Here is an 18,989-nt window from a genome sequence, read left to right as displayed (position 1 = left end):
CAATGCAAATTAAAAAAATGGCTGGATGATTTCAATGTTTACGCCATTTCCCCAGTTAGTCTCCAGCCTCAAAACCAGCGGCTCACTTGTATTCTGAATGGCTCCCATCATTCACGTACCCAATGAGACTACGGCATTTTATGGCGCCCTTGAATGAAAACCATAGAACTAATACTGTACAATGAGAAAAGCTACAGGTTTACCATTTGCATTTCTCAGTGGCATTACTTTTTTTCACATTTCACTACTGTACTCACAGAATGTTAAGGATATTCGGCTTTCGGGTGTTTTGATCCATGAACAGACCGCCCCCCCCAAAAAAAAGATCCAGGTCAATTGAAATTATTTTAAGTCTTCATGACGCGTGCATTTTGACAGCAGTTTGAAAGAAACACTGGAAGAATTCTGAAAGTGTCAAATGCGACATATTACTGAACCAGAAAATTTACTGGACTGCGGTTTCTTGCAGAACGGCAAGTTACACAAAACGTACTGAAAGCGTCGAACAGTTGTGCATTATGGTGAACTGTAAATGTTATATAGTGCATTGTGTCATCCTGAAATGACCCCCCAAAGTCGAATACTGACTCTGACTTGTATTATCGCTAACTTGTGGTGAGTACGACAGCGCCAGTCACGCTGCGCGGATTGCTGGGCGCACGCCTTGCAGGCATTACGGTAATAGGAGCAGCGGCTCTGTGTGTCAGCTGATCCTCCTGCACTGGGCGAGGAGAATTAGCAGCAGGAAAACATTGTTGCTGGCTAGTTAAACCATGGCTGCGGAGATCCATTCGAGGCCTCAGAGCGCCAGGCCAGTTCTTCTGAACAAAATCGAGGGACACTCAGACGCTGTCACAGTTGCCGTTTTAATCCCGAAGGAAGATGGAGTGATCACTGTCAGCGAAGACAGGTGAGTTTTCCAACGTAGCTAATGCTCATGTTAGCGTTGTTGGAATAGCCTGCGGATTTGCAATATTTTGGAGGTATATCGTGTACAAGTCGTTTGTACAAAAGCAAAAAAAAAAAAAAAAAGGTTGAAGGCAACTGAAACACACCTATAAAACTGCGTATACTCAGATTTTAGTTGAGACGTTTTTTTGTTTGTTTTGTTTTTGCTTTCGTGGTTAGCTGTGTGAATATTTGAATAAATTAATGCAATCAAGTTTAGTTGGTTGAAGCTGCTGTGCTTCCTAAAACCATTTAGTCACGGATATTTGATGGCTTTCATTAGTTTTGTCGCTTTTTGAATTAAGGTTTTTGGGATACTGAACAGCTAACTGTAGCAGTAAAAAAAGTTTATTTTCCTGTGTTCCAGTCTAATCCCTTAAATCGATGCGTGTGTCTCTCCTATGTGTTTCGATTCAAAATTGTGCGTATGAACGAGACCGCACAGTTGTTTGTCACTGCTATCAAAGGAACAGCCACAGGCTGTGTCCCGTGAATATGAACATCCCATTTGGGTGAGGACAGAAAAACAGATTAAAACTTAAAGGTCAGGTGTGAAATAAACCTATCCAGCCATATTTTGAGCAATAAAGGATAAAACTATTTTAAACATACTTTAATTTTTTTTTTAAATACCCAGGTTCATAGTTGGACCCGTAGCAACGCGCATAACAACTAAACTGCCCTTGTTCGGCAATCTCCGGCGACTGACGTCATTTACAGAATGCCGAGTCGCCAGTCAGCCATTGTAATGCATTGTTGATTGTCCTTTTGACTGGTCTTTGCCATTGTTATCTAGTTATTTGGCGAAATGTCTCAGCGCCGTGTGGTGATGCACTGTTCACATTCAGCCAAACCGTTGTTTGAAAGGCCAAAAGAAAAGAATAGGGCACCTAAATGGACCTTAAACTTGGCTTGATGAAGATAAAACAACTGAAATGGAAATAGAAGGTTATGAAATGTTTGCAACTAATAGGGAAAACAAAAAAGGAGGGGGGGTTGCAATATATGTAGACAAAGCACTTAAATGCAGTAAAATCGAGAGATTGACAAACACAATAGAAAACCTAATGGAATGTCTAACCATTGAAATACATAATAAAAAGGCATCAAATATCATCATAAGTTGCATCTATAGGACACCAGGATCATGTATTGACACATTCAATAAAAAACTAACAGATATGCTCAGTTACAACAACGATAAGAAAACACGAATAATATGTGGTGACTTTAACATTGACTTATTAAACCCAAATGGACACAAAAAAAACAACCGACTTCATAAATACTATGTACAGCAACAGCTTTTTCCCAGTAATCCTGAAACCTAGCAGAATAACAGTTGACACGGCCACATTAATAGATAACATATTTATAAATAAGATTGACCATAAAATGGAAAGTGGACTTCTCATTAATGACATAAGTGACCACCTACCTGTTTTTGCAGTTTTTCATAATTATTTTGATAGAAAAGCTAAGTCAACAACTCACATAACAGAAATAAGACTAAGAACCCAACGCTCCACCGACGCCTTTAAGCAAGACCTAGAAAAACAAAACTGGACCGAGGTCTACTCAAACGAAGACCCAAATACAGCGTTTGAAGTATTTCAGTCTACCATAATCTCCTTATATGATAAACATTTTCCATTAACTAAAGTCTCCAAAAAGTATAAAGACCCAAGTAAGCCATGGATAACGAAAGGCATAGAAAACGCATGTAAAAAGAAAAACAATTTATATAAATTGTTTTTAAAATTGAGAACTGAAGCAGAAAAAAAATATAAGACCTATAAAAATAAACTAGTAAATATTATAAGAACCAGTAAAAGAGATCATTATCATGCACTATTAGAGCAGAATAAAAGTAACACACAAGAAATATGGAAGATACTTAACCAAGTAATCAGAAATAGTCCTAAAAAAATGGATTATCCAGAGTATTTTATCAAAGGCAAAAATACTATTTTGGAAAAAACTGCAGAAATAGCAACTGAATTTAATGAGTATTTTGTCAACATCGGCAGTAACCTAGCAAAACAAATTCCTGATCCAACAAACTTGTTTGAAATAGATAGATATGTAGAAAAAAACTCCTCCACGATGTTCCTTACTGCTGTAAAACAAGAAGAAGTATCAAATATTATAAAAACCTTTAAAAATAAAAAGTCAACTGATTGCTTTAATATTGACATGACAATAATAAAGCAGATTATAGAATATGTAGTGCGACCTTTCACGCACATATGCAACCTGTCATTCAAAGCTGGTATCTTTCCATCAAAAATGAAAATTGCTAAAGTTATTCCAATCTATAAAAGTGGAGAAAGACATCGGTTTACAAATTATAGACCAATATCACTACTACCACAATTTTCAAAAATATTAGAAAAACTATTTTCTCGCAGACTTGATAGCTTTATACAAAAGCATGCGCTGTTAAGTGAGAATCAATATGGCTTCAGGGAAAAACGGACCACCTCAATGGCAGTTATGGAGTTTGTGGAAGCAATAGCCACTAATATAGACAACAAAGAATTTACTGTTGGGGTTTTCCTAGATCTAAAAAAAGCTTTTGACACAATAGATCACAGTATATTATTGAAAAAACTAGAAAGATATGGCATTAGAGGTGTAGCTTATAAATGGATAAAAAGTTATTTAGAAAACAGATATCAGTACGTGCAACTCAACAATAAAAAAACGAATCAACTGAAAATCACTCACGGAGTTCCTCAGGGGTCAGTGCTTGGTCCAAAACTATTCATCTTATATATAAATGATATCTGCAAGGTCTCAAAACAATTTAAATGTGTCCTATTTGCTGATGATACAACTTTCTACTGTTCTGGAATAAATCTGAAACAGCTCCTGACAACCGTAGAAAACGAATTAAACAAATTAAAAAACTGGTTCGACAGAAATAAATTGTCACTTAACCTGAAAAAATCGAAGTTAATTGTTTTTGGCACAAGACCAATCAAACACCAAGCTAAAATTATGGTAAACTCAATTGAGGTAGAAAGAGTTTATGAAACCAAGTTTCTCGGATTAGTAATAGACTCAAAACTATGTTGGAAGCCACATATCGATAACGTAAAAAGAAAAATAGCCAAAACCGTAGGGATCCTCTACAAAACCAAGGAAGTGCTAAATAAGAGATCTTTGTACACATTATACACTTCATTATTATTACCATATATGACCTACTGTGTGGAAGTATGGGGAAATTCGAATTATTAATAGATCAAAATATACGGAACCCACAAATCTACTATTTATCAAATTAAATACGATGGAATTTTATGACCTGGTTGACTTTAAAATCGACTTTTTAAATGTATTTTGTTTAATTATTTTATTTTTGACATAAAAAATAGTTCATTTTGGATTTTCTAAAATGACCTTTTATGTAAAACACTTATGGTTTTTTAATGTCAGACAACTGTGGCTAGTCTTTCTCAAAATTCACATGCACATCTCTCCTCATGTCCGCTTCAACCTATGAAAACATCAAAACAACTTTTTTTACACCAGAGTACTGTACCACCTAAAAAAGATTCTTAGCTCTCTAAGTACCACCATACATTCTTAGGTTAAAAAGTCTAGTCTCGTAGGGCTATGTCTTCATCAAAACCAATGCAAAAGGTGTTATTCCTCCAAAGTCATATTATTGTAATTGACTGTAACACAATGGATTGTGGAATCGACTTTTGTCTTCCACAGCTGCTTCAGATGCTTGCCCGTCCGTGCAAGTTGCACGATTTTTGTTTTTTGCTGCAGTCTAAAGTACGCTAGAGCTTACTGCAGTGCGCTTGAACAGCTTCCGCCCTTTCCATATGCAACTAGTGCACATACAGTATTTTACAGGAGTGACTAAGAAACAACTTGAAGTAAGCACACACATTATTCTTTTTTAATTATCTTTGTAATTTGTTGTTGTTCGCTGTCTGCTGAACTGTGCATAGGTGCCGGTACTGAAAATGATGGATTGTTTCATTGTTGTGACAGTGAAGTATTGCAGTATGGGTATATCATATGGCATATAAAGGATTTTTCTCACAGGCTCAATGGATAGACCAATACTTGGAAAAAAATTGGAAATTACAACAAAGGAGAAATGTTGAGTTACATGAGTTGAAGCTATGTTTTAGAGCCATTTCTAAATGACTGCAGATTCCAAGATCAGTTCAAACTATTCTTTACAAGGACAGGACAAGTTATTTAGATGTATCACCCCTTTGCCTTTCTGGAACATCACCTTGAGATGAATGCAAATTGGTTTGATGTTTAGGAACAGCCCACAAAGTGGCAACACTTAGCCTGCCATAAACTGGAAACATCTGGAACAAAAGCTACACAGTGAAGAAAGCTTGATTTCGCCATGGCTTCACAGAGTGCCGACCAAGAAAAAAGCCCCTGCCTCTAAATTGACAGTCAAGCTTGACTGAAATTTGCAGCTGCTCACACAGACAACCCAAATGCCTTCTGGACTAAAATATTATGGTCAGGCAAAACAATCGGCACACTTTTTGGCATAGTGGAAGTGTAGCTTTTAAAACGAAGATTATTGGACTGGTTGTCAAGCATGGTGGTGGTAATAGCATGCCCTCCGGCAAGGGTCACCACCGTGGTGCCCGCAGGCACCAGTTAGCCCCAAAGGCCACATGAATAGTGCGCAGGCCTGTTCTTACGAATTTTTTTTTCAAGTTTTATAGCAGTGACTATCTGAAAATGTATACACTGGCAGGCATTCATAGAAATAAAGTCTTGCATGTTGATTTTTACTGTATCTACACTGGTGCCTCTACTTACGAACGTTTCTTCATACGAAATTTTCAAGTTACAAAACGCCTCAACAGGAAAATATCGCCTCTTGTTTCGAAAGAAATTTCAAAATACGAAAGGTAAAAATACAGAATGGGCTGCTAGTCACAGCTCTGAGTATCCTGAACGCAACATACTTAGAGCTGCTCACCCATTGCTATTATTTAGCATTTTCTTGGCATCCCATTGTCTAAGAGGGACCTCTACTGAATGTGTCTGTGTGTAGATAGATAAATAGATAGATCTGTGTCTCTGCAGCGTGCTCGTCATTCGCCCCTTGGGCCATGAGGCGTTCTGATAGTTTTACGTAAATGTGAATCACCCAGAAAAATTGTTCACCAGTCGGGCGATCGCTCACTATGCTGCTGTTTGCCTTGGACATTTTCAAAGGAGCCGACAAAAGCAAACGTCCTTGGATCAGTTCTTTACAAAACGCCAGGCAAAAACTACTTCAGAGAGAGAACATGAACTAAAGAGGGCAAAAAACGATGAGGACACAGTTAAATGACCATCATTTTTATTCTTTATTCTTTGTTTTGTACATTATGCACAACTCTCATTTATTGTGCAATAATCTAATTGTAACATGTATTTGTTGCATATTTTAATGCATTTTTATGCTTTAGAAAACATTTATGTCTGAATTTTGGGTGGGCTTGGAACGGATTAGTTACTATATAAATCAGCATGTATTGTATTGTATTGTATTTACAAATGTCAACCTTATAGAAGATTTGTGGCGCATACATCAAAGTCAGGTCTGCCCTACCACTTCTCCAAAGAAGAGTGGTCAACTATCCAGCTTCAAGTATCTCAGAAGCTTGCTGATGACTACATCAAGTTTGTTTGAGGTGAAATGTTAAACCAAATATTAGTGGCTATTGTTTCACTATTGTAGGGTTGTCAAACTCATATTTGTCACGGGCCACACTGTAGTAGTGAGTTTGTTTTTTTTCCTCAAAGTATAGTTCATGTTTCAATAATAAAATCATATCAATGTATAATTTGCTTTAATGATGTATAAAATGATGTGGTGGGCTGGATCTGGCCCTCAGCTCTTGACTTTGACGCATGTGCACTAGTGTTTAACCACTTTTTGTCTGAATTCCTTGTCAATATACAGTCGTTTTGGCATCCGGTATCATAGCACATAGCACAACTACTGAGGGGGAAAGAACTGGCCTGGGTTTACACAGTAAAGTATCGGGTTGAAAATACGGGCAGCTTTTAAATGATGCATTTACTTCCCCTGATTCCAAACTAAATGTTTCGCAGTTTTTCCTGACGTGATTGAAAACAAATAAGCGAGCTTCCTTTTCCCACGTTCAACTTTTAAAGCAGAGATCAGAAAACCGAGGGCGCCATTATGGTTCAGTTTTCTGATAATTGCATTCTGCATTTCATTTCCAGAACCATCCGGGTGTGGCTAAAGAGAGATAGCGGTCAGTACTGGCCAAGCATCTACCACACAGTCTCCTGTAAGTAAGACTGCATCACATCAACGACAAATGTGGCGCGATTTAGGAAATTTCCATCCATTTTCACACAGCTAATGGTGATCATTTCCATGGCTTTCCCTGTTTCAGCTCCCTGCTCATGTATGTCATATCACCATGACAGTCGACGTATCTTCATCGGCCAGGACAATGGTGCGGTTGTGGTGAGTGGAAAATTCTGAAAACAAATGACCTTCTTCTCACTTCATTGTCAGTCTTAGTCTTTTGGCTGTTCTCAGCTTCTTTTCGTCATAAAAGGATGCTCATTTAAATGGGTCTCCTCCAAATGCCTTTGAGGTTGGGTTAGTTATTTGATTTGAAACTTGTTTTTTTTCTTTGTTTGCTTGCCCCGAAGGAGTTTCTCATCTCTGAAGATTTCAACAAGATGAACCATGTGAAAACATATCCAGGTGAGATGTTTCGATAATGACACACTCCAGCGTGATCAGAGTCGGGTGAGACCGGTTGCAATTGCTGGCCAAAGACGTCTGTGTGCGTGTGCGTGTGTGTACACATTTTATTCTGAGTAGAGGTAGGTCTGCTGTTGTTCATAGTTCTTGAATCTTGTTTGATATATAATAAGATTTTGGTTATACATTCCAATTCAATTGATTTGTCTAAACTGTTTGCTTTCTTAATGGTAAAAAGAACATGCGTTAATTGAGTCATTAACCCTTTCATGCGCCCCGTAACCCGATAACATGATAAGCTGTCCACTGTCATAAATGCTGTCCCTGAAAGGGTTAACAAAGCATGCCAGTCTGTTTCATTGAAATAAGGCTCGTGAGAGCTGGATATAATTTCATTGCATAGCCTTAGACAAAGGCTGAAGATAAGGAAGTTAAAAGTAAAGCTAACTTTTACGGACCGATGACCAATCGCATGTTCTTGCATCACCGTTTCTCACTGGGTTTACGTTCCTTCAGACAATGTTTCTGAAATTCTGTCTTCTCGTTCATGAGTCGAGTAAATTGACGTCGCTAATTACAGTTTTGTTCGCGCTGTTTTACCCACAATGCACTCCAGCATTAGAGTTTGATCTGCGCAATAATGAAAAAAGCCCTCCTGAGGCAAATTTCAATGACAACCTCAAAACAGCGCGATTGTATTTCCGATCACATCCCAAGGGGGTTTCCTGGCTCAAATTGAAGCAGAGGAGGCAGTACCGTTCTGTTCATTCATACGTATGCCGAGCCCCCACCCTTGACTCAAACAACCCTTTTTTTTTTATCAAGTACAGAGTAGTTGTTGTTCTTCAACATAATGCCACATGACTTTCTTAAATGGCAATGAAGATCCTTTTTTTTTTTTCCTGACACAATCATCATTCAGTCTACTCAGTGGAAAAGGAAGCTGTTGCGGCAAATGGCCAGTCTGTTGTGTACCACATGTCACCACTGGAATCTGCTCTCGATTTGCAGAGATGGAAAAAGTCATCAAAAGAAGTTCTTTCCTCGGTTCACGTCATTTGTTTTTCATCTGTTAACGTTTAATGGATAATTCACGGGGGCTCTATAAAAGCACAGTCTGTTGCCCACACACTTAACAAAAACAAAAATCATTGCACAAATAGTTTTCACAATAAATACTTAAAAATAAATTCGCTATAGTTTTTGAAAATGTCTCAGAAGTGGGTTTTTCTTCACTCGGTGCCTGCAAGAAAATATTTTTTGGGGGTGCGTGGGGGGGGGGGGGTCTTTGCAGAGGAAAAGAAAAAAAATCAACCGTGAGCCTGCTTTACCAGGTTTCATCTCAAGATATATAATAGAATAAAATGCTATGTTACAATCTTGTCCAGTCTAAACTTGACTGCATCTGCTTCTTCATATGATTGTTTTACACTATTAATCAATTATAATAAATCATAATTCCCTATGAAGTCTTGCTTTTATATTTTTAACGATGAGGAAATGTATGTGATAAAAATGTTACATCATCGATATGATGGCTTTGATCTTTTTTGGTCTGATTCAACTTTAACTTTCCATTCATACCACAAACCACCAGCAAAACCTCATGCCGTTCAGCGGCAGGGTAGCGGTGGTTTGGGAAAATGTTGAGTTTCACAAATTGAAAACAAGTTTCGCTTTGATTTAAAAAAAAAAAATAAAGTAATAGTCGGGTTATATTGTCCAATCACTTCAAAAATGTGCCTCTGAGTAGCTGTGATTATGCTTTTCCCACTTTACCAATAACTATAATCAGTCTTGGTGGGTGAAGGTGAAGTGATTGAGCATCAAACTACTTCTGTCTTATTAGTGCAAAAGCGTCGTGTGGAAGGCCCATGAGCATTTGCGGTCACATTCCCTATATCCTTGCCGCACTCCCAAGAATGTACTACTAGTAATAGTACTAGTCGTGTACAGACCCAGCGCTCTCTGCGATCAGGCTAGGGGCGCATTGCAAATGTCTCCAGTGTGGGACAAATAAAGGTTATCTTATCTTATTAGCCGTCCCCTCAGCTGGGACAAGAGGTCCCTTTTGAGGGGAAGGTGCATTGGTGAGCTGTAACAGAGCTTGTAGAAAAGAATTATCCAATTCTTCACTGGCCAAAATTGATCTACCAGGAGGCACACACTGTAGTCACTGGAGAGACGTGCGGAGCAGTTTGTGTCTGTGTGTGAACACGACAACAAACAACAACTTTTGTTTTTTCTTTCTTTTCGTCATCTACTCACGTGCACATGAAATTTGATCTTTGCATTGGACCCATCACAGTGAACACACACACACTGTTAGTGGCCCCTTCTGGAGCAGGAGTCTGCTTACCTGGATGCACCCGGCGAGCACTTCAGGGTATTGGTATCCTGCTCAAGGAAACCACAGCCGTAATGTAATAGTGAGGCCATCAAACCGGATGCCCTCAAAGCCTCAGCTGCACCTAAAAATTTGGAACGGGAACAAATGGCCTTGGGATGAGTCTGGAAGGGCTGCACAAAGAGGATGGGAAGTATGAAGTCTGGGCTTCAGCTGTCCAGTTCTGTGAACCCAGTGTGAATGTAGGGTGGCTTTGTGGTTATTAGGCAACACTCAGGGCGCTAACAAATATAAAACCATAAAAACTCCCTTCAGCGCACCTTTCTATCTTATAAAAGAAGAAAAAAAATAGTAAACGTTCAATAAATCAAGTGGCAACAACAGATCAACCCCTTGAGTTGACAGAAAAAATGTGTCTATATTTGACCACAACAATGTCCACTGCAAAGAAGCTGCAACTAAAGTATTACTGGTGCAACACTCATATTGATCAAAATCAAGACCAACATTGATTTCAATATTGGGACTACAATATTTGCATCAGTCCATCCGCCATTATTAGTGTTTCCTGAACTGGTCGCCAGCCAATCACAGGGCAAAAATAGGCAAACAACCATGTGGCTTCCAATGTTTGCTCCTGCAAGACTTAATTTGACATGATGTGTACATATGCATGTGTGTTTTGCAGCTCACCAGAACCGGGTTTCAGACATGGTGTTTACCCTGGAGAGCGAGTGGGTTGTGAGCACCGGCCATGACAAGAGTGTGAGCTGGATGTGCACCCAGAGTGGAAGCATGCTGGGGAGACACTATTTCACTTCATGGGCCTCCTGCCTACAGTATTCCTTATTTATCGCTTTTTTGTTTGTTTGTTTGTTTTGACATAACCGTTTCACTTGAGTGGCTTGAAACCTTAACTCCCTGCTCAGATATGATCATGAGACTCAGCACGCCTTTGTTGGCGATTACTCGGGGCAGATTACACTGCTGAAGCTGGAGAGGCAGACATACTCCATTATCACCACACTGAAGGGCCATGAAGGTATTTCATTAAAAAAAAAAAAAACACACACTTTTATCATTTATACTGTATATATATATATATAGAGAGAGAGAGAGAGTTGTTTTTTAATAACTAAATGAGATCAAATAAACAAGAATAATTGGTTGTTAATCAGTAAACAAGAAAATTGCTATCACTAGAATACTCAATCCTAAAAAATGTTTAGTACTGACAGCCATGTTTTTTCATGCTCATCAACCCGTTACCCATTTAAATGAGCCCCGTGGCTATTTTGGGAAACTCATATTAAAACCCATTTAATCCCACCGGTCACATTTGTGAAGGACAACAATGATTTAATTTGTAGGGCTCTAACAATTTTTATTGCTGATTACTTAAAAGGGCTACCAATGACACCTGATTTTGACTTTTAAATGTCTGGGAAAAATTTGGGATTAAATGGGTTTTAAATCACATGAACATAAGGTCTGTTGCCTCTGCCTTAAATATGTGTGGTTATCAAGTGGACTTGACTTGATAACCTGACTCGACGATTGAATATTGAACCAGAGGATAATCTCCATAACTCAACATGTTCATTTTTTTACCACATCTTGTGTTGCTTCCAGTTTAAATATTTAATTACAGGAACTAACAGCTTACTTAAGAAACATTCATATTGTCACCTATTTAGCTATTGGAGTTGAAAAGCCTCACATTACAAATGCATTCCTTCCTTTCTTTGATATCTCCTAAAGTCCAACTTGTGGGACTCCATTCGGACTGGGTACAGCCTCAAGTTCCATATTAGTAAATAAGGAGTTGAATGATTCATCCAGTCCTGAAACTACAGTAGAAAAGGTTTAATTGTATTTGCGATCACCATTAAGTTTAATTGACTGCTGTGCTTAAACACCACAGCCTTTCACAATTTACAATCTGGAGGAAAAAAAAAAAAAAAAGTTACCTAGACCAGTACTCCTTTTGCTCTTCGGACCACACCTGTGGAAATGAAACCATATATAAACATATATTTGCTGAAAATATACTTTATTTTTTTCAAACATACTAGAAAATAAAGTTTCAATCATGATGATGTCCTTCCTTCACTTACTCTCATGACATACCTTTATTCTCACGTGAGAATCTAGAAATACCTTGGCAGCCCCCAATATTTTATTTTTTGTAAGAATTGTTTCACGTTTAACACTAGTTCTGTTGATAAGAAAAATGAAGAAATAGCTCATGTACAGTACATTTGTAGGTTTTTATTGCGACAATAGCTGTAGTTACATTTTATGCCAGCAGATGGCAGTGTTAAACCTAAGTGCAGATTCTTTTTTTTTGTTTGTTTTGTTTTGTTTTCCTTTGGAAGAGAAATGCAGAAGAGTGATCAGACCTGTGTAAGTGTGTGTGTTCCCAAAGGGCAGTATTGCCCAACTTTTACCAAACCAGTTGTTTGACGTTCGGCTTCCTCCCTTTTAGTTTCAATTTATAATTTCTCTGTGCTCACAAATTGCATCTACGGTAATTCTTCAGATGTTCTGACATAGACGAATGAAGATATATTCATAATGAATAAATAATCATTTTAGGTCAAATAATATCAGATAATATCCCGTGGCATCCCTGGTGATCTCTCATGCAACATTTGGGTGCTCTTGTTGGGAATCACTGGCATAAAGGCTAGTAAAAAGTACACTAAGTGGCTCCTGGAAACCAACTCTTGCTTTATAGAGCCATATGTATGAAGTGACGTCAGCCCTGTTGATCTTTTCAGGTAGCGTAGCAGCCTTGTGGTGGGACCCTGTCCAGAGACTGCTGTTCTCAGGTGCCTCTGACCACAGTGTTATCATGTGGGACATAGGAGGGCGCAAAGGACGAACCTTATTGTTGCAGGGACACCAGTAAGTCTAGAAGCCTTACGGTTGTGTTCTTAAAATGTTTTGAACGGTTAACCAAAGCGCTTGAAATGTCTTCAATGAGTCTGCCTACATTTCATAGGCAGGTCTCAATGATTTAACTGTAACTGTGAACACATCACAAAACTTGACAGTATAGCCTCAGAGATCATGACTTTGGGGAAACATGCATTTGTTCGGCAAAAAGAAATGCCAGCGGCTAATACCAAAGCCAAGCCAACGTATGCCAAAGCCAGCACAAGTCATCTGACTTATAACATCATATTTTGAATGGAATTCAGAGCCATTATGAGCACAGCAAAGTTTACACAAGTGCTCTGCGCTAATTCACTGATGTTGAACTTACGGTGGTGAAATGTCACGTTGTGACAAAAAGTGTGACGGAACACTGCTCTCTATCCGTCATCTCTCCCAGTGAGCGTGTCCAGGCACTGCGCTACCTCCAGTTGACCAGGCAGTTGGTGTCGTGCGCAGCTGATGGAGGCATAGCAGTGTGGAACATGGACACAAAAAGAGAAGAGGTTTGAATCAATATTACGTCTGTGACAAAAGAAAATAGCTGTGGAGAATGACTTATGATGTATGACTGAAGTTTATTCATTGTGGAGGTGCTCCTGAGCAACCCAGATTGCTGGATGTTAAACTGTAGTTGAAGCCTCCCCTAGTTTACAACATAATGGATGGTTGGGCGCTGTGCTCGCCATTTTGATTTCCAATTGAGGCACAGAATGTGCTTTTTTTTTTTGACTCACAAAGTGTGTTCCGAACCCGATTATTTCAAGCCTTGGGCGGTGTATATCCCGGACTGGTTGCCAGTCAATCTCGTGGCTAAATGTAATGTAATTTAAAATCCCAATTGATTTCGCAGTTTGTGTCATTTGTTGAGAATGAAAAAAATCTGATTAACATACAGCCAAATCATTTCCCAATGAGGTGTAGATTTAGAATCCTACTCGGGATCAAAGTGAAAAAAATGATGAGGCTCCATTTTGTTTGTATGACATCCATTTGGGCCGCCTCATTGAAGAGTCAACTGATGGTTTCCAGGGGAACCTCATCATACCAGACCAGATCAGATTTTGCACATAAACGCTGAAACATTTTCTCTTACACCTTATTTTGATCTGTTCACATATTTGGAAAAAAAAAAACGGCTTCTCTATCTTCAGGCACCTCAGTGGTTGGAAAGTGATTCCTGCCAGAAGTGTGAGCAGCCTTTCTTTTGGAATGTCAAGCAGATGTGGGACACTAAAACCCTGGGCCTCAGACAGGTATTATTGTTGTGCCGGCAGCAAGGTGCCTTTGAGACATATGCTGTATTTTTTATTGGCATTGTGCATTGTTTCACTTGTCATTAGTATGAACGTAAACGTGTGTTTTCTGTGTTTCAGCACCATTGCAGGAAATGTGGCAAAGCTGTGTGTGGTAGATGTAGTTCCAAACGCTCCACGTTCCCAGTGATGGGCTTTGAGTTTCCAGTGCGGGTGTGTGACACCTGTTTTGACTCAATCAAAGAAGAAGAGTGAGTCCAGTGTTGTGTATTTTTCGCCTAATATTGTAGTTTTTGTTGTTTATGAGGACTGGGGAGAAAGCTGATGAACTGAGCGTTATTTTTTTTAATTTTTTTTTTTTATTTGTGTGCTTTACAGTCGAACACCATTGGCCACATTCCATGAGGGGAAACACAACATTGGCCACATGGACATGGACCCATCCAGAGGCCTGATGGTCACCTGTGGAAGTGATCGCATTGTCAAGGTTGAAAACGGTTCTTTTAAAGCCACACAGTTTATAAACGGTCTTTGATCATATGCCATTTAAACAAACATGCTTCGAGAGCAAATTATATCTGCAACAGTGCTGTATTTTCTCGACTCCAGATTATTAGTCACAAATAGATTGCATTCAGTGAAAACAGTTCGAGGTTCAGTAAATCAAGTCTGGCATCGTTGAAAGACATATTGCACTATATCGAATGCATATCCATTGAGGGATCATGTCATCTCAAGCAGGGGTCCGCACACCTTTGTGGGCCAGTGACATTTTTTTTCCCCAAGGATATAAAACTAAAGGAGGCTATTAGAATGTAAAACGTTTCAACCTAGTAACTAGAGATAGACATTAATCCATTGACCAAGTGAAGGGTAATTCAACCCGAAAACTTTATGACGTGAATAGATTAGATGCTGCCCCACTAGTCCAAACACAGCATTCTGATCAATATGGTGTGTGTGGAATAGGAGTAAGGCAGTAAAACACACCCGTTTTTGTCCATGTCAGGGGTGCGTCAATTTTGTCACTTGCTGTCAACTGAATATGACCTCACAGTTGCTCAGGGCTCAGGTAACGACCAATCATGACTCAGCTTCCTAAAACAGGTGAGCCGTGATTGGTCACCTGAGCCCTGAGTAACTGCGAGGTCATTTGTTGACAGAAAGATACAATATGGGCACCCTCTGACAAAACGAATAGATTTTGCTGCTATGTGTGCGTGTGTGTGTGAGAGATTGTAAAGAGCAAGGTCATGCAACAGCAGTCTCCCAAAAAGTTGCTGAGCATTTTCTTTCACATTATCCTGTAAGTGATGGCTAAAGGTACTGAAACCTGTTGGACATGCTACATGTTGTGTCTAAAGCAGTGGTTCTTAACCTGGGTTCGATGGAACCCCAAGGGTTCGGTGAATCGGTCTCAGGGGTTCGACGGAGCCTCTGCCCTGGAGGTTAAGACACAACCCGACTCAACATGTCAATTAGTCATGACACGCCCGATTGGCCATCACTGGCTGTAGGTGATCACATTACATTGCTTGTGCAATCAGTGCTGCGGGAAATTTAGTTCGCTCTGTAGTCAACGTGTTTTTAATAAATGTGTTTTTTATGTCTTGAATTTGGAAAAAAGTCATATTTTTGTTTTTCACTAATGAAGGGTTCGGTGAATGTGCATATTGACTGGCTAGGTTCGGTACCTCTAACAAGGTTAAGAACCACTGGTCTAAACTACTGTATTTGCTTCGAAGATGACAGTTAAGTGCAGCAATTATGTCACATTTAAAGAGTCATCTTAGTGTTTTTGACTCAGCTGTCTGTCTCAACAGATCTGGGATGTGACGCAGGTGGTTGGCTGTAGCTTAGCAACAGGCTTCTCTCCGCGCTGATTGGTCAAGTCACTCCTCTGGTGTCATGGAAACCCCTCTGTACAGTGCATCATCGCCATCATGCCTGGACTCTGCAGCTTCTGGGGGATGTGCACATGTGCGTGCGTGCGTGTGTGAGTGAATGCCAGTAGCATAGGTCTGATGTGCATTTTTTTTTTCTCCTTGATCCTTTTCACTACTTCTATTCATAGTGAAAGTGTATATGAGTGTGTGTGCACCTGACCCCGCACAGAGCACAAAGCACAATGGTGTGTGCATGTGAATGTGTGCATGCTCCCTTATGGGAAGAGTGTCAATGTTAGTGTTTACGTTTAATATTTCTGTTTCTTTTGACAAACGTTGACAATGGTCAGTTGATTATGATTTCATTTTTTTATCCTTGTACTGTAATCTTCATCAATTCATGACCTGCCACACTTGTAAAAACATACACATGCTTCCGTCGCATATTTTTGCAGTCCACTAACTGTCTTACTCGGTAACATGTATAGAAACAGCACCTGTATACACCCTGCTTTATGTTTAAAGTGAAAATTGTTGTTTGGAATGACTTTCTAATCCCAGTTATCAGTTCCCACCGTAACCTTTTTTTTTCTGTGTCTTTTTCACCAGAAGGCCTTAAAATCACTCTCAGGAGGTTTTACATCAATGGGTTATCACTGGGCGGGGCTCTTCATATTCGGTGTTACTCCAACCATTGAGTCAACACAACCATTCAAGTGTGTGAATTAGCCATAAGTCATATCTTAAGTACATTTCCAAATAACGCTGTGTACGCCGTGGTGCAGCTGCTCTGATGCTGACCCACCCTTCCAAGGGTTGATCCTAAGTGAGGCAAGAAAACCTACTACGTTGCTATAGCAACAGATCATTGCAAAATCTAACGCTGTTTGGTAGCAGCATCAAAAATGCCTTTGCTAAGGTCGAGAAATTGACTGTTGAATGAAGTGTTGATCAGAGAAATTCCACTGCTTGCAGGTAGACAGACATGTGACAATGATGGAGAAAACTCCAAAGCCTTTCGAGAGTTACGAGTAAAATAAATGTATTGAATCTCAATTGGATTTTTATCTCAAAGGCACAATGGACAGCTGCTAGCATTTCGTTAAACACTAAATGCTACACATAAGCTTTGTTCCCGCTGTATCAGGCATGTCAAAATGCCTCAAAGACAGAAGGACACACTTGTGATTGTCCCCATGCACTCGCTCAATGAATTTCTGGATGTTTCCTATTTTGGTTTGTTCATCCCTCCTTCCCCCACACGTGTTATCAAGGATTCCACTTTGCAGGGAACTCATCCCGACACTCGGTGAAAGAATAGTTTTGATTTGTGGCGCTCCTATAAGTGGTGGCTGATTTGTGCTTATGTTGGAATGCCTGCCTTCTATGGTTCTAAAGTAGTAAACACCATATATTCCTGATCACATTCCACTTTTTGATGTAGTGTATATTTATATATGCAGTAAAGTATTTATTATCTGTGTAAATGTTTTTTTTTCCTGACTATATAATTACAAACTGGTGTCCTTGGAATACAGTGCATGTGCATTTTAAGCAAATATATGGCTGACATCACCTGCAGTTTTGACTATGCAAGTGAACTCATAGGGCGGCATGGTGGCCGAAGGGTGAGCACGTCCACCTCGCAGTGCAGGGGTCCAGGGTGCCTCTGTGTAGTTTGCATGTTCTCCCTGTGCCTGCGTGGGTTTTCTCTAGGTACTCCGGTTTCCTCTCATATACCCAAAACATGTGTGGTCAGTTAATTGAGCATGCTAAATTGAATCTGAATGGATGTGATCAGCTGGCAACCTCGCCTACTAGCTCAAGCACACCCACAAGGATAAGTGGCTCAGATAATGTGGGTGTGGGTGTGCGTGTGTGGGTGTCTATATATCTCCATCCATCCATCCATTTTCTGATCCGCTTTATCCTCACAAGGGTGCTGGAGCCTATCCCATCCATATACTGTACCATTATACCATCCATCCATCCATCCATTTTCTGATCCACTTATCCTCACAAGGGTTGCGGGGCGTGCTGGAGCCCATCCCAGCTGTCTCCGGGTAGTAGGCGGGGGAAACCCTGAACCGGTTGTCAGCCAATCGCAGGGCACACAGACAAACAACCATCCGCACTCACACTTAAGGACAGTTTTGAGTGTTCAATCAGCCCGCCATGCATGTTTATGGAATGTGGGAGGAAACCGGAGTACCCGGAGAAAACCCACGCAGGCCCGGGGCGAACATGCAAACTCCACACAGGAAGGCCGGAGCTGAGGCCTGGTACCCCTGCACTGTGAGATTGACGTGCTAACCACTCGACCATATATATATATATATATATATATATAAAAAATCCTCGTCTCACCCCTCGGGTGGTGTCCGTCCCTCATTCAGCTCGGGTCCTCTACCAGAGGCCAGGAAGCTTTAGGGTTCTGCGCAGTATCCTTGCTGTTCCCAGCACTGCACATTTCTGGACTGAGATGTCCAGTGTTGCTCCCGGGATCTGTTGCAACCACTCATCTAGTTTGGCGGTCACTGCCCCCAGTGCTCCGACCACCACAGGCACGACTGTCACACACACACACACACATATATATGTATATATATATATATATATAATATGGTTGGCTAATTTGAAAGCAACAGAATTGTAAAATGATTCTCAAAAATTATGCTGTTGCAGCTTGCTTTTGCCACAATTTTGGAAAGTATGCAATGAAAATTAATTTCACATTTGATGGGTTGTCAGGCACTCCAAAGAGCCAAGTATTTGAACACAGTCAATGAAAAAGTAGTCCTGTGAGTTGGCAAATGAGTTTTCCTTGTCCAATGAAAGGCGAACTTGACTACCAACCTATTCAGGTCTCATTATGG

At 39.9% G+C, this 18,989-nt stretch overlaps 1 protein-coding gene across 1 annotated transcript; it reads left to right on the top strand.

The window, feature by feature from the left end:
• The first annotated feature begins 704 nt into the window (after positions 1-704).
• Positions 705-17,600, top strand: wdfy1 (WD repeat and FYVE domain containing 1). Its single transcript, XM_086125991.1, has 12 exons — positions 705-910; positions 7,189-7,256; positions 7,365-7,438; positions 7,630-7,684; positions 10,720-10,870; positions 10,961-11,073; positions 12,815-12,941; positions 13,372-13,477; positions 14,126-14,227; positions 14,348-14,478; positions 14,606-14,714; positions 16,051-17,600. The coding sequence occupies exons 1-12, from the start codon at positions 774-776 to the stop codon at positions 16,108-16,110; spliced, it is 1,233 nt and encodes a 410-aa protein (XP_085982117.1). The 5' UTR covers positions 705-773; the 3' UTR covers positions 16,111-17,600.
• The last annotated feature ends 1,389 nt before the right edge of the window (positions 17,601-18,989 follow it).

This window comes from Hippocampus guttulatus, chromosome 12 (assembly GCF_054856545.1).
Source record: "Hippocampus guttulatus isolate MCC_2025c chromosome 12, RoL_Hgut_1.0, whole genome shotgun sequence".
In the NCBI taxonomy this organism is placed as follows: Eukaryota; Metazoa; Chordata; class Actinopteri; order Syngnathiformes; family Syngnathidae; genus Hippocampus; species Hippocampus guttulatus.
The sequence above is the reverse complement of the archived record's forward strand: the minus strand, read 5'-3'. Positions and strand labels throughout refer to the sequence as shown.

What these genes read in the sequence shown, in the direction of transcription:
- wdfy1 (XM_086125991.1), top strand. Translation starts at nt 774, where the DNA reads ATGGCTGCGGAGATCCATTCGAGGCCTCAGAGCGCCAGGCCAGTTCTT. An exon ending in CACACTGAAGGGCCATGAAG is followed by an intron (nt 11,074 to 12,814) that starts GTATTTCATTAA and finishes TGATCTTTTCAG; the next exon opens with GTAGCGTAGCAGCCTTGTGG. An exon ending in AAACCCTGGGCCTCAGACAG is followed by an intron (nt 14,228 to 14,347) that starts GTATTATTGTTG and finishes TCTGTGTTTCAG; the next exon opens with CACCATTGCAGGAAATGTGG.